The sequence below is a fragment of the Myotis yumanensis genome, unplaced genomic scaffold, assembly GCF_028538775.1.
Source record: "Myotis yumanensis isolate MYYU_CA2020_CCGP unplaced genomic scaffold, mMyoYum1.0.hap1 SCAF_16, whole genome shotgun sequence".
Taxonomy (NCBI): domain Eukaryota; kingdom Metazoa; phylum Chordata; class Mammalia; order Chiroptera; family Vespertilionidae; genus Myotis; species Myotis yumanensis.
Window position 1 is genome coordinate 3,658,842 of NW_027223767.1, and position 24,784 is coordinate 3,683,625.

At 41.4% G+C, this 24,784-nt stretch overlaps 1 protein-coding gene across 12 annotated transcripts in view; it reads right to left on the reverse strand.

The window, feature by feature from the left end:
• The window catches only part of NCOR1 (nuclear receptor corepressor 1), a 248,269-nt gene that overhangs the window by 212,673 nt on the left and 10,812 nt on the right, over positions 1 to 24,784 (reverse strand). For all 12 annotated transcript variants that reach the window (XM_070393236.1, XM_070393244.1, XM_070393247.1 and 9 more), the window contains exon 2: positions 1,414 to 1,591. In XM_070393236.1, the coding sequence (XP_070249337.1) occupies positions 1,414 to 1,521 (108 nt within the window). In that variant the 5' untranslated portion in view covers positions 1,522 to 1,591. The remainder of the gene's footprint in view (positions 1 to 1,413; positions 1,592 to 24,784) is intronic.

A 24,784-nucleotide genomic window follows, 5' to 3' on the forward strand; every position in this document is an offset into this window, starting at 1 on the left:
TTATATATAAACTAAACCTCAAAGATACTTTTTTTAAAAAAGGCAACAATAATCTAGGAAATTAATGATCAGATGACTAACTAACACTGGGGGGAGGGAGGACATGCAACCAAATTTCAACATCCAATCATGATAAGAATTCTCAACCTACAAAGCAACATCTTCGACCAAAAAAAAAAAGCATCTACAAAAATATGCTACTAATATTATACTTAATGGTGGAAGACTGAATGCTTCCCTAAACAGAAACAAGGTAAGAATGTCCTTTCTCACTCTGTAAGTATAACCACACTTCAAAGGAGTTCTCAGTCGTACCCAGTAGTAAATAACTATATTTTGCTGGTAAATTGTTTTCTTTTTCTTTGACCATTTCATTACCTCCCTTCCATTTTTTTCTTCAAACCTCTTAAATCCCTATACCTGGCCTATTCTGAGATAATAATTTCTTTTCACATTTTATTTTTCACAAGGTAAATCAATAATACAAACTCTTTCATCTTCCTACCATCAAATCTCTCAAGAAGGGAGAGGCCCTATCATAGCCATCACTCAAAAGAAGCCATATTATCTGGCCAGCTTAATACTCAACCAAACTTGGAGCACAAACATAGGTCTTAACCTAGAAACTCTAGGTAACTAATAAACTAATATTCTATCAATATATCCTACAATCAATCACAACAAATCCTACAACAAAACCCTACATGGTCACTCTGTCATAAATCTGTCATAAAGTCATAGTAAGAAGCCAAAGATAATTAATCCCCAACTTTTAGTTCTCCATCTTTGAGAATGGTTCTTGCCATTAAAAAAAAGTGTACACACACACACACACACACACACACACGAGTTGGCAAAAGTAGGTCTACAGTTATGAGTACACAAAACAGTTTACTCTTATATTATTATTTACTACTAGAGGCCCGGTGCACGAATTCGTGCACAGGTGGGGTCCCTCAGGGTGGCCTGCGGAGATCAGGCCCCAGCTGGCACCCCCAGCCTCGCAGCCCCGCAGCCCCACCTGGCACCCCACCTTGGCCTGGCGCTGCCTGTTCACCTGCCCCGCCATCCTGCCCCGGTCCCGCTCTTGTCAGGACCCATCAGGGCCGGCAGCACCTTCACTGCCGCCTGCTACCAGCGCCATGTCGCCGACGCCCACCATGTTCCACGCTGACCCCCGGTGGTCGGCACACATCATAGCGAGCAGTTGAACGACCGCCCAAGGAGACAATTTGCATATTAGGCTTTTATTATGTAGGATTATATTATTTATTTGTATTACATCTGTAAGCCTACTTTTGCAAACCCCTGTATATGTATAACAACTACATTTGGTTTCTGACCAACAAATATAGGAAAAGTAAAAGAAAAACACAAAATACATATGCAATTTACACAATATTTGCTCCTTACCTGCTGGTGCCGGGTGCTGGGAAAGGTGTACTGAACAGAGTGGGAAGGATAACGGCTTTGTTCTGTGCTGAATGCTCCTTGGTTGGGAGGATAACCTGAACTTGACATTATCAGTAAAGAAGTCCTCACCAGACTGTGAGATCAAATCCAACAAACAATCATGTTTCTAGGAAACCACCTAAATAGAATGGGAAAAAATAGAACTGATAAGAACTAAAGCACCAGGTGTACTTCTAATAAATTATAACTATAGCTACATAAATAAAACCACAATTACCAGTAAAAGGTTTCTCTTGTGTATTTACTTAATATAATAGAAATTATTGACATTTAAAAATATTAATAAGTCTTTATTTCCCTTTACACTTAAAAAAGGTTACTTAACATACCACAAATAATACCAGCAGCTGTATAAAGTAAAAACATGGGACTGGCACAGAGCAACTGCTCAGTAAATGCCTTTCTTTCTATAAAAGTCTGAGAAACAGACATTATATATTACAACAACAAAAATCCATGATTGTAAACTTTGAGATGGTAAAAAAGTCACCTGTTAAAAAGATTTGAGAGTATTTACAAGATAGGCACTTGTGCAGAGGAAATTTTTTTTTTTTTTTAAATAATTCTGTGTCAAAATGATAAGTTAAGAAGGCACTAATAGGAAAACTTTCAAGAAAGAACAAAGCGAGACTACCATGTCAAAGAAGAAAACTGCCAATATTTGCGAAAATTAGAATTCTGGAAAAACTTGCATCTGCCACCATGAACTTGACAATTTCCCCACATTTGAAGACTTTTCTGACAAGACTGGTGGTGATATTAAGTGTGAGTTTTTTTATATTATATAATAAAATGTTCCAACATTAGAAACATCTACATTAACTGAATGAATCAATATTTTCCAACTAATACTGAATGTTACAAAATTATGCATGAATAGTTATTTAAAGCACAAGATATTTTACCACAATTAAATAAAGTACATGACAAACCAGTAAATGTTTAGTGTGATAGAATATGAAAGACTCACTGATATGGTTTCAGATTCTACACAGCAAATAACCTTTAAAAAATTACCACTTTTCTGGTTTAGGTTGGTATCGAAGAATAGCCACAATTATCTTTAAAAGCTATTAAAATACCCCTCCCTTTTCCAAGTACATATCTGTGTGAGGTTAGCTTTTCTTCATAAACTTCAATCAAAACAACATACATACCACAAGATCGATGTAAAAGCAGATATGAGTATCAAGCTATCTTCTAAGCCAGATATTAAAGAGGTTTGCAAAAATGTAAAATAATGTCACTCTTCTCAACAAATTTTGTTTAATTTTAGAAAATAGTTGTCATAAGCATGTTATATATATTAACATTAAATGTGTTTATATTATTCCTAAATGAATAAATATCTTTAAAGTTTCCCCATTTTAATATCGAATGTGGTAAATATCAACATATATAACCCACATAAACAAAAGCTCCTTAGAGCTCTAAATTTTTAAGAGTGTAAATGAGTCTTGAGACCAACATGTTTGATGACCACTGGCCCGGAGAATTAGATCAATCTTTAGTGTCCTATACAGGTTGTTCACACCCAGGTCCATGTGCACACACTCCTTCTAGAGAACCTGCCCCTAGTTAAGGTGTGGTTTTGACACCATGTTTGTACCAAGTGAACTACCCTATTGGACCGGGGATATACCAATCAGATCCCTCTTCAGAAATTTGGAATTGAGAACATGAGCTACAGGTACCTGAGTTACAAAGTGGCCACAGCAGAGTCAAGATGAGCCACATATTTTGTGCCACCGAAGTTAACAGAGGAAGTAGAGAACACTAACCTAGACAAAGACTAGAGTAGACATGCATAGAGAAGTAGAGCCAAGAGAATTTGCAAGCCCCTAAGACACAGCAGCAGTTGCCTTGGCTCCTGACTCTCAGCTCCAGGGTCCGTCCCCACAGGAGAACACTGTACTTCTTTCCTTGTCCTTGGATTCCTGTTAAACTGAACTAAAGGGTGTCCCAAAATTCAAGCAAGAAGTAATTTTGATAGAAAACACAGGTTTATAATTAAAAATTGTAAATTTTTTATTGATTCATAAAGTATACAGTATAGGGTTATGTATGGAATAGCATATCGGGTAAATGGCCTCCACAGCTTGGCTGGCACATACGCAAATGGATTATGGAACAACAAGTGGATGCTGATTTTTCGAACAAAATCATCTTCAGCGATGAGGCTCATTTTCATCTTGATGGCTTGGTTAATCAACAAAATTGTCCCATTTGGGGTTCAGAAAATCCACGAGTGATTGTTGAGAAACAAATGCATCGACAACGTGTCACTGTTTAGTGCGGATTTTGGGCTGGAGGCATCATCGGACCATTCTTCTTCGAAAATGTGGCTGCTCAGGCAATAACAGTTAATGGTGCTCGCTATCGCGACATGATAATCCAGTTTTTTGTGCCTAAATTGCAAGATATGGATGTGGATGACATGTGATTTCAACAAGACGGTGCCACATGCCATACAGCCCGAGAAACAATTCCATTACTGCGTGAGTCATTTCCTGGTCGTGTAATTTCCCGTTTTGGTGATCAGAATTGGCCACCCAGATCATGCGATTTAACGCCATTGGACTTTTTTCTTTGGGGTTTTTTGAAGTCTAAGGTTTATGCCAACAAGCCCACGGCCACCCACACCTTGAAGAAGGAAATTGAGCGCTGTATCAAGGAAATTCAGCCACATTTATGCAAAACTGTCATGGAAAATTTCAATAAAAGAGTGTGTATGTGCCAGAAAAGCCGTGGAGGCCATTTACCCGATACGCTATTCCATACATAACCCTATACTGTATACTTCATGAATCAATAAAAAATTCACAATTTTTAATTATAAACGTGTGTTTTCTATCAAAATTACTTCTTGTGTGAATTTTGGGACACCCTTTACATGGTCTTACAGTAAGTCCTTCTTTACTAAATATAAGTGAGTAGGTTTTTATTTCTCATAATCCTAAGATCTCAAGTTAAGTCTCAAAATAACTATATAGACCTTGGAAACAACCCAAGTGTCATTTCCATCAACTGATGATGAATAAATAAAATCAGGTATATCCATACAAGGGAATATTATTCTGCCATAAAAATGAATGGCCCTGGCCGACATAGGTCAGTGGTTAGAGTATCAGCCCACACACCGAATAGTCATGAGTTCAATTCCTGGTCAAGGGCTCATACCTGGGTTGCAAGTTCATCCCTGCCCTGGTCTCTGGCACATTTGGGAGGCAACCAGTCAATGTATCTCTCTCACATCAATGTCTCTCTCTGTCTCTGTCTTTCTCTCCCCCCTACCTTCCACTCTCTAAAAAAAAAAAAGAATGAAGTATTGGTACCTGCTATAACTTGGATGAATCCTGAAAACATTATGCTAAGTAAAAATAGCCAATCATAAAAGTATACATTTTGTATGTTTCCTTTCATATGAAAGTCCAAAATAGTCAAAATAGTGATAGAAAGTGGATTAGTGGTTGCTTAATGATGGTGGGATGTGGATGAAGGAATACAAGATGAAAGCTCAAGTGTCTAGGATTTCTATTTTTTTTTTTTCACTGTGGTGAAATACACTTAACATACAATTACCATTTTAGCCATTTTGTTCTATTTTGTTTTTTGTTAATCCTCACCCAAGGATATTTTTCCATTGATTATTAGAGAGAGTGGAAGAGAGAAGGAAAGACAGAAACTTTGATGTGAGAGAAACACATCGATTGGTTGCCTCCTGCACGAGCCCCGACCAGGGCCCGGGCCGGGGAGGAGCCTGCAACCCTTGAAAGGAATCGAACCCAGGGCCCTTTGGTCCATAGGCTGACGCTCTAACCACTGAACCAAACCAGCTAGGGCCATTATAGCCATTTTTAAGTGTACATTTCTGTAGCTTTATGTACATTCATATTACTGTGCAACTATCATTACCATGTATTTCCAGAACTTTTTATCTTCCCCAACTGAAACTCTAAACCCATTAAACACTAACTCCCAATTCCTCCTCCCTCTGGTAACCACCATTCTACTCTCTGCCTCTATGAATTTGGCTATCTATAATAATAAAAGGGTAATATGCTATTAGGGCGGACCTCTTCCAGACGTCTATCCAGACAAAGCCACAGTGGCTGCGAGGCCCGGGGCTCAGGCCTCCCAGCCGCCACAGCTGGCAGTGGCAGCAGCAGCGGGGTAATGGGGGCAGCGCCTTCCCCTGATCAGCCGGGTCGCCTCCCGCAGAGGTTGTCAGTAGGACATACCCTGAGGGCTCCCAGACTGTGAGAGGGGGCAGGCTGGGCTGAGGGACAGCCCCCCTCAGTGCATGAATTTTCATGTACCAGGCCTCTACTTCCTCATATAAGTGGAATCATACAGTATTTGTTATTTTCTGACTGGATCATTTCACTTAGCATATATTCAAGCTGTATCCATATAATAGCATTATATCAAAATTATTCTGCTTTTTAAGGCTAAATAATATTCTCTGTATTGGGATTCCTTTTTGAGGTGGTGAAAATGTTCTAAAATTGACTGTAGCGATGCTTGTACACACCTCTGAATATACTAAAAACTGTTGCATTGTAAAAAAAAATGGATGAATTGTATGGTATACAAATTATATATCAATAAAGCTGTGTTTTAAAAATTATCAAGCCCAAACAAACAAAACTATATAAAGCAACCACAGAATTTTAAAATTATTGTGCTGCAGTCCAAGTTAATATATAACATCTTTCAGGAGTTTTAATATCCCCCGTGTTCATATCTTAAAAACTCTGAAGTCAATGTGCATCCTACAATCAATGGCACATTATGATTTAATTAGCAGCACTTTTTCCTTAATCTTAGAGGCAAATAACATTACCCTATAAGCAAAGAAAATCTTTTTGCTGAAATACAGTCTGAGAGTTATTGCATTCAGTAAATCTTTGGTTTTTGTCCTAAATCTTCCCCAGGAAAGCTCTCAGAACAGAAATTACCATTTGCTTTTCTTCCCTTTGTTCCTTGACCCTTAGGATAAGGCAAGATAATTAAGGACACTAATATTCTCAAAGTGATTTCCAATTGGAGGTCCTTAAAAGACCAGGTAACATTTGCAGTACTTTGAAAAAAGCCTAACAGAAATACATATAAACACTGGGAACAGAGAAAGATATCCTAAGCACAAACCAAAGGCACAAATAAGGTTGGTTGATATCTTTAACTTACAAAAAGTATTCTTTTATTTTTCTGTGCAGCAAAGACAACTTTAAATGGCAAACCATAAAACAGAAAAAGTACAATAGCAAAATTTTGATATACCAAATATAATATGCATATACGTGTATATATATTTCTTACAAAGCAATAAAAAAGATGACACTGCAGACATGACAAGAATATGGGATTAACCAAGGAAATAAAGTTAATGAAATCACAGAAAAATAAAATAAAATCACTCCCCAAATTTGCAAAATATTAAAAAACTAGAGACCCGGTGCCAGGGTCCTCTCAGCCTGGCCTGTGCCCTCTCACAGTCTGGGACCCCTAAGGTGATTGAGCCTAAGCCAGCAGTCAGATATCCCTCTCACAGCCTGGGGCTCTTGCAGTCCGGGACCCCTTGCTCCTTACCGCCCGCCTGCAGCGGAGGCGGGAGAGGCTCCCACGACCACCACTGCACTCGTCAGCCATGAGCTCAGCTTCTGGCTGAGCAGCGTTACCCTGTGGGTGCACAATGACCACAAAGGGGCAGCTCCTGTGTTGAACATCTGCCCCCTGGTGGTCTGTGCGGCCGTTCGCAGGTCGTTCCGCCAGTCGTACTGCAGTTCAGTCGAATTGCATATTAGGGTTTTATTATATAGGACTAGAGGCCCGGTGCACACAAATTTGTGCACTCGGGGGGGAGAGGGGGTCCCTCAGCCCGGCCTGTGCCCTCTCGCAGTCTGGGACCCCTCGGGAGATAACGACCTGCTGGCTTAGGCCCGCTCCCAGGTGGCAGAGGGCAGGCCCAATCCCTAGGTGGAGCCCCTGGTCGGGCTCAGAGCAGGGCCGATTGGGGAGTTGGGGCGCCGCCCCAGGTCATGCACAGAGCAGGGCGGATCAGGAGGTTGCGATGCCACCCTCAGTCACGCTCAGGGTAGGGCCGATTGGGGGGTTGGGGCACCGCCCCCTGTCACACTCAAGGCAGGGTCGATGGGGAGGTTGCGGCGCCACCCCCTGTCACGCACAGAGCAGGGCCAATCAGGGGAGTTGGGGCTCCATACCCTGTCACGCACAGAGCAGGGTCGATCAGGGGGTTGGGGAGCTCCCCCCGGTCATGCACAGAGCAGGGCCGATCAGGGGGTTGAGGAGCTCCCCCCTGTCACGCACAAAGCAGGGCCCATCAGGGGGTTGGGGAGCTCCCCCCGTCACGCACAGAGCAGGGCGGAACAGGGGGTTGGGGCACTGCACCCTGTCACACTCAGGGCAGGGCCGATGGGGAGGTTATGGCTCTACCCCGTCACAACCAGAGCAGGGCCCGTGGGGGAGGGGGGGTTGGGGTGCCGCACCCTGTCACACACAGAGCAGGGCTGATCAGGGGGTTGGGGCGCCGCACCCTGTCACACACAGAGCCACAGGGCGATCAGGGGTTGGGGAGCTCCCTTCTATCAGGCACAGAGCAGGGCTGATCAGGGGGTTGGGGCGCCTTCCCCTATCATGATCAGAGCAGGGCGGATAGGGAGGTTGTGGCCCCTCCCCCTGTCACTCACAGAGCCGCAGGGCGATCAGGGGGTTTGGGCGCTGCCCCCTGTCACGCTGATCCTGGTGCCGGGAGGCCTCGCGGCTCCGCTGATCCCGGTGCTGGGAGGCATATTACCCTTTTATTATATAGGATAGAGGCCTGGTGCACGGGTGGGGGCTGGCTGGTTTGCCCTGAAGAGTGTCCTGGATCAGGTTGGGGGTCCCGCTTGGGTGCCTGGTCAGCCTGGATGAGGAGATGATGGCTGTTTGCAGCTGGTCACACACCCTTCAGGGTGGGGGTCCCCAATGGGGTGCCTGGCCAGTCTGGGTGAGGGGCTGAGGGCTGTTTTCAGGCTGGCAGGTGACTGAAGCTCCCAACCGCTCCTTTTTTTCTTTTTTTTTTTTTAATTCTGGGCCAGCTTTAGCTCTGAGGCTTGGCTCCAGCTCTTAGGCCTCGGCTGCTGAAAGCAGGTATCTGGTTTGTTTGGGTTCTATAATCGAAACACTGTTTCAACTCCAGCTCTGAGATCCCGGCTGGCTGAAAGCAGGTATCTGGTTTGTTTGGGTTGTATAATCCAAACACTGTTTCAACTCCAGCTCTGAGGCCTGGCTTGCTGAAAGCAGGTTTCTGGGGTTTTGTTTAGCTTCTATATTTGTAACAATGTTTCAAACTGCAAGCTCAGAGGCCGGCAGCGGCAGGCGGGGAACGTTGGCTTCCTTTGTCACTGAAGCAAGCAAGCCTCATGTTCGCTTCAAGCTGCCTGGCTGCCGGCCGCCATCTTGGCTGGCAGTTAATTTGCATATCGCCCTGATTAGCCAATGGGAAGGGTAGCAAAGGTACGGCTAATTACCATGTTTCTCTTTTATTAGATAGGATAATGCCTAGTGCTGGTGAGAGTTTTGGGAAAAAGGCACTCTTTTACATTGGTATGTCAAATGAGTACAAATTGCATTCTACAGAAGAATGGCAATATATACCATGAGCCTTGAAAATATGCATATTCTCTAGCACAGCAGTTCCCCTTCTAGGAATTCATTTGATTACTTAATACAGAGATACCCAAAGATGAATGCCTGAGACTGTTTCTCAAGGAACTGTCCAAAATACCCAATATGAGCTAAGAAAAGTGTTTTATAAAAAGTTTAGCTAATGGAAACTTTTATTTGGGGGACTGCCACAAAAGTCTGTATAAATGAGAACACTTCTGTTTTACAAATGTATAATTTGTATGTACCATTAGTATTCAATTTTCCATGTGTCTCATACCTTCACAAGATTTTAAGACCAAAGACAGAAATGTCAAATATTCAACAAATACTTAGCGAACAGTACACACTACTATGTACCAACACACTGTCCTAAACATTGGCATAGGATGGTGACCAATATATGTCATCTTATTGTGAGGTGACACAGAAAATAAATAATCATGAAATAATATCATGAAGTGCTATAACTAAAACAGAACAAGATAAGAGACATTTTCGATGGGGTGATCATAGAAAGCCAATCTCAGCTAGGATGACCTGATTTCCTGAAACAAACCCAGTTTACAGCTGTTGTCCCAGTGCACTTATTAATTATGCTCCATTTCCTTCTCAAGACTGTCTCAGTTCTAATATTATTTTAGAGCCAAAGTATGAAAGAGAAGAAAACAGAGTTGGCCTGAAAGAGATTAGAGCATTTCATGGAGGACTACAGAAATCCTAATGTAAAGCAAGGAGGCAGGAGGAGAGTGAAGGAGTAGGGTGGCAGGGGGGAAGGCCTGAGAATGGAGCATGGGGTGGTACTGGGAGGGGTTTGCTGGTTTATATTTAGAAATTGAAATATCTCTCAGTATTCTGAATATTAATCCTTTTCTACTTTTATGTTACAAATATAGCAGATCCTCAATAAGTCATTTCCATTCAACATTGTTATATTATCATGTTGATGAGACGCCATAGGAACATAGATCTTGCTTACTTCAATTAGCATATGGTAAAATTTGTTTCAGTTACATATTGTTTAGCCTAAAGTCACAGAACCTATCTAGGAAGTTAAGTGAGAACCTACTCTATTTTCTTCCAGAATTCATAACTTTCTGAAGACCGTCTCTACCCCAAATTTTAAAAATATTATTCTACATTCTCCTCTTAAACTTTTAAAAGTTTTATTTTTTTAATATTTAGTTCCTTAATCACCTAAATTTTTTTCTAAAAACGGGTTAGATAGAGGTCTACCTATATTTTCTTTAATTGATAGTTATTAAACATGTCTGCCTTTCCACACTGTTCTGAAATGCCATCCTTGTTACAACCCAACAATTTTCATATATACCCTACAAAAACTCACACACTTACTAGTACATAAAAAAGGATATTTATTGCAGCAATGCAAAAGGAAATTTGAAGATAACCTAAATTCCACAATGTAGTATATTCATAAGATAAAATACTATACAGAAGTTACAATGAAAAACTAGAGCCCTAGCCGGTTTGGCTCAGTGGATAGAGTGTTGACCTTCGAACCTAACAGTCTTGGGTTCAATTCCAGTCAAAGGCACATACCTAAGTTGCAGGCTCCTCCCCAGTCTGGGCCCTGGTCAGGGCACGTGCAGAAGGCAACCAATCAATGTGTTTCTCTCACATCAATATTTCTCTCTGTCTTTCCCTCTCTCTTCCACTCTCTCTAAAAATCAATGGGAAAATGTCCTCCGGTGATGATTAAAAAAAAACACACACACAAAACTAGAGCTATATGTGTCAAAACATATAAACCTTAAAAAAATGCAAAGCTGAGTAAAAACAATTTATAGCGCTACTAATATGTTACAAACACAGACAACAATACTATATATTTTATACGTGCACATAATCAAAGCATAAACACAAAATATACATCTACTTTAGGATAATAGTAACAACTAAGAAAGGAAAATGATCTAGGAAAGGGGTACAATCTTTAATAATTTATTTCTTGAAACAAAAACAAGTATGATAAAATATTGTTTTCTTAAAAGCAGATGGTAGGTACACAGACAATTGTTCATAAAGAAAAATATGAACAATTATAAAGTATATTTATAATATGTCCATGATTCCTATGCCAATACCACACATTTTAAGTTACTGTAACACTATAAGGCTTTTATGTCTGGACAAGTTTCCCCTCACTATGCTTAGTTGTTGCTGCTCCTTTCAAAGCCTTCAGAACGCTATTCTAGCACTTTTCTTCTTTCATGTGAATATCAGAGTCAGCTTATCAGGCCCCATAAAAAACTCTGAATGAAACCATATTAATATTGAATTCATACACTGACTAAAGGGAGAACAAAAGCTAACTTTATACTGTTGAGCATTCTCATCCTAAAACATGATTATATATGTTTATGTTTTAGGATGAGAAATAATGTTTGTGTGTGTGTAATTAAGATGGGAATATTTTATGCATATTCTACACATTTTCCCATTATATATGATGAATATCCTATATAATAAAAACCTAATATGCTAAGTGTCCCGTCATCCAGTCGGCCGTTCAACCAATCAAAGTGTAATATGCTAATGATATGCTAAGGCCGCTCAACTGCTCGCTATGACGTGCACTGACCCCCAGGGGGCAGATGCTCCAAGTTGTAGGTGCAGCTTGCTGCTGAGGCCTGGCCAATCAGGACTGAGCGAGATGGGCTGGAGACACCCTGGAGCACTCCCGCAGTCCCTCCCCAGCTGGACAACCTCCCGCATTACCTCCCCGGCCTTGATTGTGCACCAGTGAGGTCCCTTGGCCTGGCCTGCGCCCTCTCAAAATCCAGGACCCCTCAGGGGATGTCAGAGAGATGGTTTCTGCCCGATCCCACAGGCTAGGCCGAGGGATCCCACTGGTGCACGAATTCATGCACCAGGCAATATAGATGTGTGTGTGTGTGTGTGTGTGTGTGTGTATGTATGTATATGTATGTGTATGTGTGTGTGTGTGTGTGTGTGTGTGTATCCTATATGATAAAAGCCTTGGTGGCATCACGTGCGACGTCACCACAAGATGGCCACCCTTCATATCATCACAAGATGGCCACCACAAGATAGCCAGCAGGGGAGGGTAGTTGGGGGCAACCAGGCCTGCAGGGGAGGGCAGTTGGGGGGGATCAGGCCTGCAGGGGAGGGCAGTTGGGGGAGAGATCAGGCCGGCAGGGCAGTTGGGGGCGACCAGGCCTGCAGGGGAGGGCAGTTGGGTGCGACCAGGTCTGCAGGCGAGGGCAGTTAGGGGCGACCAGGCCTGCAGGGGAGCAGTTAGGCATCAATCAGGCCAGCAGGGGAGCAGTTAGGGGTAATCAGGCTGGCAGGCAGAAGCGGTTAGGGGCAATCAGGCAGGCAGGCAAGCGGTTAGGAGCCAGCAGTCCCAGTTTGTGAGAGGGTTGTCCAACTGCCAGTTTAGGCCCAATACCTCTGGGATCGGGCCTAAACCAGCAGTCAGAGATCCCCCCAGGGGTCCCAGACTGGAGAGAGTGCAGGCCAGGCTGAGGGACACCGACCCATGCACGAATTTTGTGCACTGGGCCTCTAGTCATATATAATGGGAAAATGTGTGTATATAAAGTACCATATATATATAAATTCTCATCTTAATTATATTTAAAAAATATGTAAAATTCCCATAAGAAATATTACACACACACACACACACACAAACACAAACAGGTGTGTACATATATACTCATGACAGGAATTATTTATATACCGGGTTTGGCAAAACTAGGTTTACAGTTATGAGTACACGAAACAGTTTATTCTTGTATTATTATTTATTACTAGAGGCCCAGTGAATGACATTCGTGCACTTGGGGGGAGAGGTCCCTCAGCCCAGCCTGTGCCCTTTTGCTGTCCAGGAGCCCGCAGGGGATGTCTGACTGACGTCTTAGGCCCACTCCCCATGGGGAGTCGGATATCCTTAGCGCTGCTGCGGAGGCAGGAGAGGCTCTGCCATTGCTTGCCAGCCATCAGCCCGGCTTCTGGCTGAGCAGCACTTCCCCTGTGGGAGTTCACTGACCACCAGGGGGCAGCTCCTGCATTGAGTGTCTGCTCCCTGGTGGTCAGTGCGCATCATAGCGACCAGTCATTCCGCCGTTCGATCTATTTGCATATTACCCTTTTATTATATAGGATTGTATTATTTTTCCATAAGAACAAATGTAAACTTACTTTTGCCATCACCTTGTATAACTAAAATAAAAATTATATATAAATATATTCATATATGTATGTGTATATATGAAAATCCCCATTCACTTAATAATTTATGTCATTTACTAAAGTATTTTTTGTTTGTTTCTATCATTTTAAGGGATTTGGAAGGAGAGCAATTTTTTTAAAAAATTCAGTGTGCTAACTTGATCCAATTTCTCCATTTTAGTCAAATTCTTTACCAAGCTACATTTAGAAAACAAAATTTTCTAGAGAACTATCATTCAATATAACCTTAATACAAAACTTAGAGAAAGAACTTTTAAAAGTTTCATGGGTCCTATGTAGCATATGAATAGTTTAAATAAACATACCATTCTTACTACTCATTTAATTTTCTGTTGTAGAAGAACATGGCCAAGGGAGGAGTTAGAAGACAGAACCAGCTGTCTCCCCACACTGTTTCCTGCCTGCTCCCTCTCAACACATGGAAGTCAGAAAAACTAAGACTTGGGAGGTTTTTAGATTATCCAACTCACAATGATTTTATAGATTTAGGAACTGAAGCACAGAGAAATTCAATTTCTCCCATTACACGAAGTTGCAGTTTTCTCAGTAAATAGTGAACTACTCTGAGATGTTCAGTGGGACCGCACATTAAAACCAACTGGGCAGCATTCCCCTCGTACATACTTGCACTTGGTAAAAGAGAAAATGCCAGCACATGGAGTTTTTAATGGTGTGATGTTTGTTTCATTTTGGTTTTAGAAGTAGGTATTATATGTATGACTTAAGAGTTTTTAAAAGTACCATATAATACAAAGAAAAATCTCCCCTCTCCCTTCAGCTAACCAGCTGTCCTCCCAGAAGGCAACCAAACTTACTAGTTTCTAGAGTATCCTTTAGAATAAATATTGTCTCTCCCTCTTTCCCCCTACATAAATGGTAGCATAATACCTGGTAGATAAATACTGTTCTATATCCGGCTTTTATTACTTTAGCAATGTATCTTGACAATCATTCTCGTGAGTCAACAAAAACCTTCATTTTCTTTCTATTGCTGTAGAGTATTTCACTTATATGAATGTTCATAAATGTTTTATATATTTTCCAAGTAATTCTGATCTGCACCAGTAAGAAATGCTTGCATAATCTATCTCTGAGCTCTCCACCCAATTCAGACATCCGAAGTAAGTAAAAACTACAAATGGAAAGGAGAAGCAAAGGGAAAGATATTTTTTAAATATTCAGAAATGGTGAGTCCTGAGTTTAACACTTGCATGCAATGTCCCTCAAATATGACTCCAATGGTTTGTCTATGTTTCCCTTTTGTCCGTAATCTTTCATGATGTCCTAGAGCAGTGGTTCTCAACCTTCCTAATGCTGTGACCCTTTAATAGAGTTCCTCATGTTGTGGTGACCCCAACCATAAAATTATTTTCGTTGCTACTTCATAACTGTAATTTTGCTACTGTTATGAATCGTAATGTAAATATCTGATATGCAGGATGTATTTTCATTGTTACAAATTGAACATAATTAAAGCATAGTGATTAATCACAAAATAATATGTAATTTTATGTGTGTTTTCCGATGGTCTTAGGCGACCCCTGTGAAAGGGTCGTTTGACCCCCAAAGGGGTCGCGACCCACAGGTTGAGAATCGCTATCCTAGAGGTTTGTGATTTTAGTGAACTTAACTTGAATACCTCCAAAATAAAATAAAGTCAAGTACTATCAACTCAAAGCAGGTGGCAATAAAACATCAGTGAAATCAGAGATTAGCCCTTAATAGTATATAAATTTATGGGTCAAAGCAGGTACAAAAACTACTGGGGTAGCTGGTCACAAGAACTACAGCTTGGAGACCACTACAACCTCCTTCCTCAAAACATTAAGCATGTAGTAATAGTTCAGACCTTCTTATTTTTAAACTGGACTTTCCCCTCAATCATCTTAGATGGAAGCCAGACGTATAAAATATACAAAGGAGAAATGATTCTGAGAATGGGGAACCTAGACTCTATCTTTTCAATCTCTCTTCCCCAGTCCTGCCTTCCAACCTCACTTCAGTTCTGGTTCACCAAGATATAACCTCCACAGAACACTTTACAGTTTGAAAGCAACTGAAATAAAAGAATCCAGTTTAAAATTAAGGTTGAAGGGGAAGAGAACACCTCAAGTGGCAATTTCAATTTTTAAGTTCAGTCCTTTGCACCAAAACTCAATAACTTGGGGTTAGTCACATTCTTGACTCATGAAATGTAAAAATTCTGTGAAACTTTTAAGACACCTGGTCAAGGTTAGCTCTTTCTTTCACCACATTTTGTTGGAATTTGGACTTTCCTGCCTATTTCTGGGCTATACAGTTCTTTCTGGGCTCCTCTGTAGCAATTTGAGAGTTTTGAGCATCACCTTCCACTGGAACCCTTTGGAGGGATCTAGGAGTTTCAAGCTGTGACCAGACTTCCAACGGGCTCATCAAGTAAGCTCAAGTTGATTTCGGGGTCTTCTAAGATGCTGAGTGAATAAGATTCAGTTGGCCCTGGCTAAGTGGCTCACCCAGTTGGTTGGAGCATCACCTCTCGCACCAAAAGGTTGCAGATTCCATTCCAGGTCAGGGCACGTACCTAGGTTTCTGGTTCAATCCCCAGTCAAGGCGCATGTGGGAGGCAACTGGTCAATATTCCCCTCCCCTCCCCACCCTCTCTCTCTCTTTCCAGTTAAATAAATAAATAAATAAATAAGCAAGCAAGCAAGCCTTGGCCGGTTTTTCTCAGTGGTTAGAGTGTTGGGCCTTGGACCAAAGGGCAGAACAGGAGTCAATCAATTGATGTGTCTCTCTCACATCAATGTATTTCTTTCTCTCTCTCTCTCTCTTTTCCTAGCACCCCTTTCCCCCCTCCCCTCTGCCTTCCATTCTCTCTAAAAATCAATGGGGAAAAAATATCCTCACTCATCTGGTAAGGATTAAAAAAATAAAGTAAATGAAAAACATACCCCCCCAAAAAAATAAATAAATAAAAATAATAAAATAAAAAACATATCCTTGGGGTAGGATTTTTAGAAAAAGAAGATTCAGGGATTCTCAAGTTGTCTCAGAAATACTAGCAAAGAACCTTGGTAACTTGAATCTCAACCCTAGTACCAAATTCCCTTTCCTTCTACCAGGAGGTTCACCGCAACAGCAAGACAGAGTAAAGAATTTCCAGGGGCTTGGCCTGGGGCTGGGTCAGGCATACTCTACGTGAGACATGAAATGTGGACATTGGCAACTGCTTGGAAAGAAAAGCTGCAGAGGATGCTACACGTTATTAAATACTGCACCCTCTCTCTACTTGGAAAACATCACGTGAGAGGAAACTTGAGACTGAATCAAGATTCAGAAGCTTTAGATGTAGCGGTCATTATTGCCTATTTCTTGGAGATCCTTCTGATGATATTAGTATGGAGAATAATTAAGACACTAAGTGGAGTTAGCCATTAGCCTTATTCTTGTACTTTTTTCTTGCTAGTAATTTTAGGATAATTGTGCAGCAGCTTGGGAAATCTACACTGTTAGAACATAATGTATACCAATATTTTGATAACCTCTGATAGAAGTTCTGTGATGTCTTTTTTTTTTTATCTCTTTCTTGAAAGTCTATCTTGAGGCCAATAACTTATAAGGAATCTATATAGTTTGCATTTCATTATACCTCAGTTCCACTTTTTTATTTGACCCGAAGAAACACTAATAGGTCTTGAGTGTTGCTGAAGTCAGTAAGATGAAATGCAGTATCAAAAATTAGAAGTAACTTGTGTGTAAAAAAGAAAGCATTGGGTGGTTTGGCTAGAGCATAACTAGCAAAGGATGTATTAATTAAATTCTCTGGTTTTCAAAAATGTAATTTGTAACAATTTTTTTACATGCTATTTCAATTTTTGTACATGTATAGAGTATCTTATTAAAAGTTGGGGCATATTTGGACACCTTTAAAAAAAAAAAAAAGAAACCTGGTCAAGGTTTTATATAGAACCTCCTCATATCATAAACATTTAGTATAATTATATTTTAGAATGGAAATAATATACTAGAATTAAATGTCACTGTTGTAAGTGACAAGAACACATTTTATCTGGATTTTACAAATAAACTCATAACTAGCCTCCTGTATTTTACAAACAGGCAATAAAATGTAGTAAAATGAAATTGCTCTACTTAAATTCCTTTTTGTATCTTCCCACATTAAAGTACCATAGTCATCCCCCTCCCTTTGACTGTGGTTTCAGCTACTCGTGGTCAACAGCAGTACAAAAATATTAAATGGAAAATTCCAAAAATAATTCATGACTTTTAAATCTCCCATCATCCTACTCCACCCTCCATCCTGCCCAGAGGTGAATCATCCTTATGTCCAGCATACCCATTCTGCATATGTTACCTGCATATTAGTCACTTAGTAGCTGTCTCAATTATCAAATCAACTGTAGCAGTATCACAGTACTTGTGTTCAAGTAACCCTTATTTTACAATGGCCCCAAAGCACAAGAATAGTGATGCTGGCAATTTGGATATGCCAAAGGATATAAACTGGTTCCTTTAAGAGAAAACGTATGTATGTAGTAGAAAATAAACATAGTATATGTAGAGTTCAGTACTATCCATGGTTTCAGGCATTCACTGGGGATCTTGGAACATACTCCTAAGGCAAGTTAGTAAGAACCTAGGAAAATTCCCTTGCAAGTGGAATGAGGAAACCGAGACAAATGGCTGAACAAACAGCTGGACAGGCTGAACAATTAACAGCCAGCTGATAAATCACAAGATTTTATTATGCTCCCTAACCAAAGATACCTCAGAGTGGGTGGTTTAAACCTATCCCCTAACCAAAGATATCTAAGAGCAGGTAGCTTAAATCACCTTTTGATAGATAACAAAACAGACCAAAAAGAAGCCACCTAATTAGAGCCAGACTAATCTATCTATATATAGCCTATCTAATAAAGAGGAAATATGCAAATTGACCATCACACCATCGCAAACTATGGCAGTACCCATAGCCACAAGATGGCGGCACCCAGTCCCCTAAGCCCCGCCGGAGTCCCCCAGTCCTTTCAGCCCCGCCGGGGAGGTGGCAGGCACACAGTGCGGCCGGACCTGCCCTCAATCCCCCAGCCGCCCAGGGCAGGCCCAAGGCACAGGCAAGGCTCGGATGGTGGCTGCCCAGCTGCCCAGGGCCAGCCAAGGCTTGCGCTGCCAGCAGTGGCAGCAGCAGAGGTGTGATGGAGTTGTCACCTTCCCCTGACGGCCGAGTCGCCTCCTGTCCCTGAGGGCTCCCGGACTGTGAGAGGGGGCAGGCCGGGCTGAGGAACCCCCCTCCAGTGCATGAATTTTCATGCACCGGGCCTCTAGTATGTGTGTGTGTGTATGTGGGTACGCGTGTGCGCGCGCGCGCACACACACACACACACACACATATATAAAAGGCTAATATGCTAAGTGTTCGACCCTCCGACCAGTCGCTATGACACACACTGACCACCAGGGGGCAGATGCTTAACGCAGGAGCTGCCATGACGTGCACTGGCCATTTACAGAGGAACGGCATTGCGTACCTGGCATCCACAAGGCAACACTCACCTTCCCCCAAGTGGGACACAGGCCCTGCCACCACCCAGGAGCAACAGCCCACCAAATCACAGCTGCTGCCAAGACCCCATGGCACAAAATGCAACCGAAAGCCCAGTCCAGCCCAGAAATGGTGGCTGTGGACATCAAGTAATGATGTCACGTAGCAACGCCCGGCTTCCTCTCCGTAGTGACAGGCCATTTAACAATAAATGCCACCGCGAACCTGGTGCCCACAAAGCAACACTTGGCTTCTCCCAAGTGGGACACAGGCCCCTGCCACCATCCTGGAGCGACACCCCACCAAATCGCAGCCAACACTGCCAAGACCCCATCCCAGCCCAGCCCAGAAACGGTGGCTGTGGGTGCCGGGTAATGACATCACGTTTTTGTTGACATTCTGAAGCTGACACTGTCAACAGAATATGTCTGAAGACCAACTATTGCCACAACGTACCTCTACAGTTGAAAGAAGCCAGCATCGTGGACAGAATGTATCTGAAGAACAACTATTGGCACAATGTACCTCTAAGGCTGAAAAAAAGTGACATCATCAACAGAGTATGTCTGAAGAACAACTATTGGCACTATGTACATCTGAAGCCAAAAGAAAGCGACGTCATCAACAGAATATGTCTGAAGAACAGTCATCAACAAGTACTACCAATACTGGTAGGAACTGTCTTCATAGCGAAAATGAGGTAAATGAGGATGCAATTATCGAACACAGCTGTGGTGGAATGACTGTTAACATGTATATTTTGCCTATCCCTAAATTTCTCCAATGAAAAAAACCATCTCATGGAAAATGTACTTGATGTTGCAGTAAAGGCAAAGTTTGTCCAAATGATATAAATTTTCCAGAAAACCCAGCATATTTTTAAAAATTAATGATAAATGAAGATTCTGACAGTAAAAATCACATGGAAAATATTCATTGTTATATCATGTTGTTATTGTTTATTTATTAATCAATTTATATATTATTTTCATGTACACTTTACTAATTTTCTTTCATCTCTGACACTTCTATTATAGAAAAAGGGCGAATAGCGATATGTATTAAAATATTTTTTAATTAATTTACTTTCAATGTGCACGTATCCATGCACCAGGCCACTAGTCCAAGATAAAAGTAGAAGTAAGAAGAAAATGACCCCAGAAACCATCAACAAAACAACAAGAAAGCCCACTGCATGGGAGAACATATTTGCCAATAATATTTCCGATAAGGGTTTAATCTCCAAAATTTACAGAGAACTCATACAACTTAATAAAAGGAAGATAAACGATCAAATCAAAAAATGGACAAAGGATTTAAATAGACACTTTTTGAAAGAGGATATAGAGAAGGCCCAGAAACATATGAAAATATGCTCAAAGTCACTAATCATCCAAGAGATGCAAATCAAAACAACAATGAGTTACCATCTCACACCTTTCAGAATGGCTATCATCAACAAATCAACAAACGACAAGTGCTGGCGAGGATGTAGAGAAAAAAGAACCCTCTTGCACTGCTGGTGGGAATGCAGACTGGTGCAGCCACTGTGGAAGACAGTATGGAATTTCCTCAAAAAGTTAAAAATGGAACTCCCATTTGACCCAATAATCCCACTACTAGGACTATATTCCAAGAAACCAGAAACACCAATCAGAAAAGATATATGCACCCCTATGTTCATAGCAGCACAATTTACAATAGCTAAGATTTGGAAACAGCCTAAGTGCCCATCAGCAGATGAGTGGATTAAAAAACTGTGGTACATGTACACAGTGGAATAGTATGCTGCTATAAAAAAGAAGGAACTTTTACCATTTTCAACAGCATGAATGGAACTGGAGAGCATTATGCTAAGTGAAATAAGCCAGTCGGAGAAAGATAAATATTACATGATCTCACTCATGTGGAATATAATGATCAACAAGAATAGATCCAGAGACAAATGGTGCGGGGGGGGGGAGGGGGGGGTGGGGTGGGGGGGGTTAGAGAGCAACCAAAGGACTTGTATGCATGCATATTAGCATAACCAATGGACACAGACACTGGGATGGTGGGGGCTTGCCCGGGGTGGGAATGGCTGGGGGAGGGTGGGGGTCAATTGGGGAAAAAGGAGACACATGTAAAACTTTAGACAATAAAAAAAAAAGAAAGAAAATGACCCCGCCCTAGCTGGTTTGACTCAGTGGATAGAGTGTCCTCCTGCGGACGAAAGGGTCCCATGTTCGATTCTGATCAAGGGCACATGCCCAGGCTGTGGGCTTGATCCCCAGTAGGGGGCATGCAGGAGGCAGTCAATCAATGATTCTCTCTCATCATTGATGTTTCTAACTCTCTCTCCCTCTCCCTTCCTCTCTGAAATCAATAAAAATATATTTAACAAAAAAAGAAAGATAATGACTCCAGCCCCATTATGAGCTCATTTTTATATATCAATGTACTAAATGACATAGCTGGAAATCTAATGAATAGTCTGTTGAGATCCACCCCTGAGACCGCCCCTAAAATTCCCACCTATAAAAAACAGATAAAACCCTCAGGACAAAGGGTGCCAATGTGAGCTCTTCTTTGAGCAAACCTGTGTCCCCCTTTCCTCGGGCGTGTACTTTGCTTCTTCTACCCTAAGCCCTAAGGGTGCCTACAAGATGTGCACCCAGGGGAGCCATGGGCAGTGGCAGCTTGTCCCAGGCTTATCCCCTGGTCCTGTCTCCAGGGGCCCTTCTTTGGCCTCGTGGTCCCAAGCTTTAATAAACTTATTCTCACTTTCACCTGGACTCGTGTGGTGAAACTGTTCCTGCATGAGTCAGGCACCTGCAGGTCGCCTGATTCATGAAAGGTCCTGACTCTACAGAGGCAGGGCTAGCCCCCAGCACAGAAGCAGTTTGGTAACATCCACTGCAGATAAGGAGGAACTACTATAATAAAGACACACACACACACACACACACACACACACACACACAAATTTTACTCAACAGGAAACGTATCTTGCAACAACAAAATTTCAAAAACAGTCATCTAAAAGGAAAAAAATCCAATTCCTTCTCACGGGAACTCCTGGCTTTTGACCAATAATCTCTGTATAACCAAAATGTACTTGGATAGGTTTTCAAGGTGGACTCAGCTGTGTGTGTGTGTGTGTGTGTGTGTGTGTGTATGCGTGTGTATGTATGTGGAGGTCATGGGGGGGATTAAAAATGTATTTCATTGTGGTGAGACTGTAGATGCCTCTTTTGATGAGCAAGAATGAACCCACGGAGGGTCACACTAAGGCAAAGCCCACAGTTCACCAAAGCAGACAAATAATCCTACAAAATACACAATTCAATTTTCTTTTAAATTATCAAATAATAAAACCTTTTGATACAAAAGTATGGAATAGGGGAATGGCCTCTATAACATTGCAGATGCCAAAATATTAGTAAACTGAGGCAAATCAGGTTGCACTAATTCTCACAAAGGAGCCTAGCTCTAGTCCAACTCCAAAAGTACATTAGATAAGGAGAAGCTAAGACCACATGCACCACTATGTTTATTGCAGCATTATTCATCATAGCAAAGGTATGGAAACAACCTAAGTGTCCACTGATAGACAACTGGATGAAAGACATGGCATATATATAAACTTATTCTCACTTTCACCTGGACTCGTGTGGTGAAACTGTTCCTGCATGAGTCAGGCACCTGCATATGTATATATGTATATGTATATGTATATTTATATATATATATATATATATATATATATATATATATATATATATCCCACGTTCAAAGGCTGTTAAATTGCGTTGCTTACCCATATTTTCAGAAAAAAATCACTTCTACTGTCGTGGTAAACAACCTGCTTCCCTATTTATAATGGTCTGGCCCTCTAGCAACTTCAGTGTGAAATTATAGCTAATTTGCCTACCAACATCAGGTGGTCATAATAATCTGGCCTACACACACACACACACACACACACGTGCGCGCGCGCGCACACACACACAAATGGAATATTACTCAGCCACAAAAAAGGAATGAAATCTTGACATTTGCAACACAGATGGACCTAGAGCAAAAGGGGGATACAGGTTTGCTCAAGGTCCATTTATTATGCTAAGTGAAATAAATCAGACAGAGAAAGACAAATATCATATGATTTCAATTATATGTGTAATCAAACACAAAAAAGGGAAACAAACTCATAGATACAGAGGACGTTTTGGTAGTGGCCCAATGGGATGAGTGAAAAGGGGAAGAGATTAAGAAGTACAAATTGCTAGTTTTGTTTTTTTTATATATTTTTATTGATTTCAGAGGGGAAGGGAGAGGGAGAGAGACAGAGAAACATAAATGATGATAAAGAATCATTGGTCGGTTGCTTCCTGCACCCCCCACACTGGGGATCGAGCCCGAAATCCAAGCAAATGGCCTGACCAGAAAGTGAACTGTGACCTCCTGGTTGACAGGTCGACGCTCAACCACTGAGCCACACCAGCCGGCCCGAATTGCCAGTTTTAAAGCAATCATGACCCTGGTTGGTGTGGCTCGGTTGGTTGGTCGTTTCCATTCCTGGTCAGAGCACATGCCTGGGTTGTCGAATCCTAGTACAGGAGGCAACTAATAGGCGTTCCTCTCTCCCTCTCCCTTCCTCTTTCTAAAATCAACAAAATCAAATTTTTGAAAAACAAAACAAAAAACAGTGACGACCCTGGCTGTGATGGCTCAGTTGGAAGTCATCCTGAAAACGTAAAGGTTGCGGGTTCGATTCCCGGACAGGACACATACCTAGAATGCAAGTATGATTGGCAGTGGGGGGCATACAGAAAGGCAGCCAATCTCTTTCTCCTCTCTTTCTCTCTCTCTTCCCTTCTCTCTAAAATCATGTCCTCGAGTGAGGATTAATAAAACAATTTTTTTTTTTTTAACCACAGGCCACTGTCATGAAGAACACAGTAGCTGTATGGACCAGGAGGTTCATAACCAACAGACTACTTTATCGGAAACAAATGATCATTGAGGTCCGTTACCCTGAAAAGGTAACAGTACCTGAGACAAAAATTTGGGAAAAACCAGCCAAAATGTCATCTTTGTATTTGGTGACAAGACAATTGGCTTTGGCATGATTTATGATTCCTTGGATTACCCAAAGAAAAATGAACCCAAACACAGACTTGCAAGACATGGCCTGTATGAGAAAACAATGACCTCAAGAGAGGAACACAAGAAGAAAATGAAGAAAATTAGGAGAAGTTCAAAGGCCATTGTTGGTGCTGCAAAAAGTGAGCTGGAGATGGGACAACAGAAGGAGTTAAGATTCTTCAGTGACTTTATCTGTGGTAATCACAGGTTTTTCATGAGAGGATTAATAAACTAAGAACTTAAGATAATCACGAGGATATAAAGTACAGCATAAGAAATACAGTTAATAATATTGTATAACTGTATGGTGTCAGACGGGTACAAGACTTATCGGGTGATCACTTCATAAATTATGTCTAATCGCTGGGTTGTACACTCGAAACTAATATAATATTGTATGTCAACTGTAATTGAAAACTTAAAAAATTAAAATTTAATTTAATTTAAAAAGAAGAAAAGAAAGCTGACCTCCTGAGCTATCTCAGAGTCCAGCCCTCAGAAGAAGAAAGAGAGAGACAAGAAATCATCTAAGTGAATTCTGTAATTTGTATAAGATCAGAGTGGTGCTAAACTGGAATAAAATTTCTCCTGTAGTATAAACTATTCTTCCCTTAAAAAGTAGGAGGGGACTCCTCTGTGGGAAGGCATTAATAAGGTATTTTATCTGTAGCCTCTTTTTACATTATGACATCTCACTTAGAAGATAGATGAAAGGGCCCAGCCCGTGTGGCT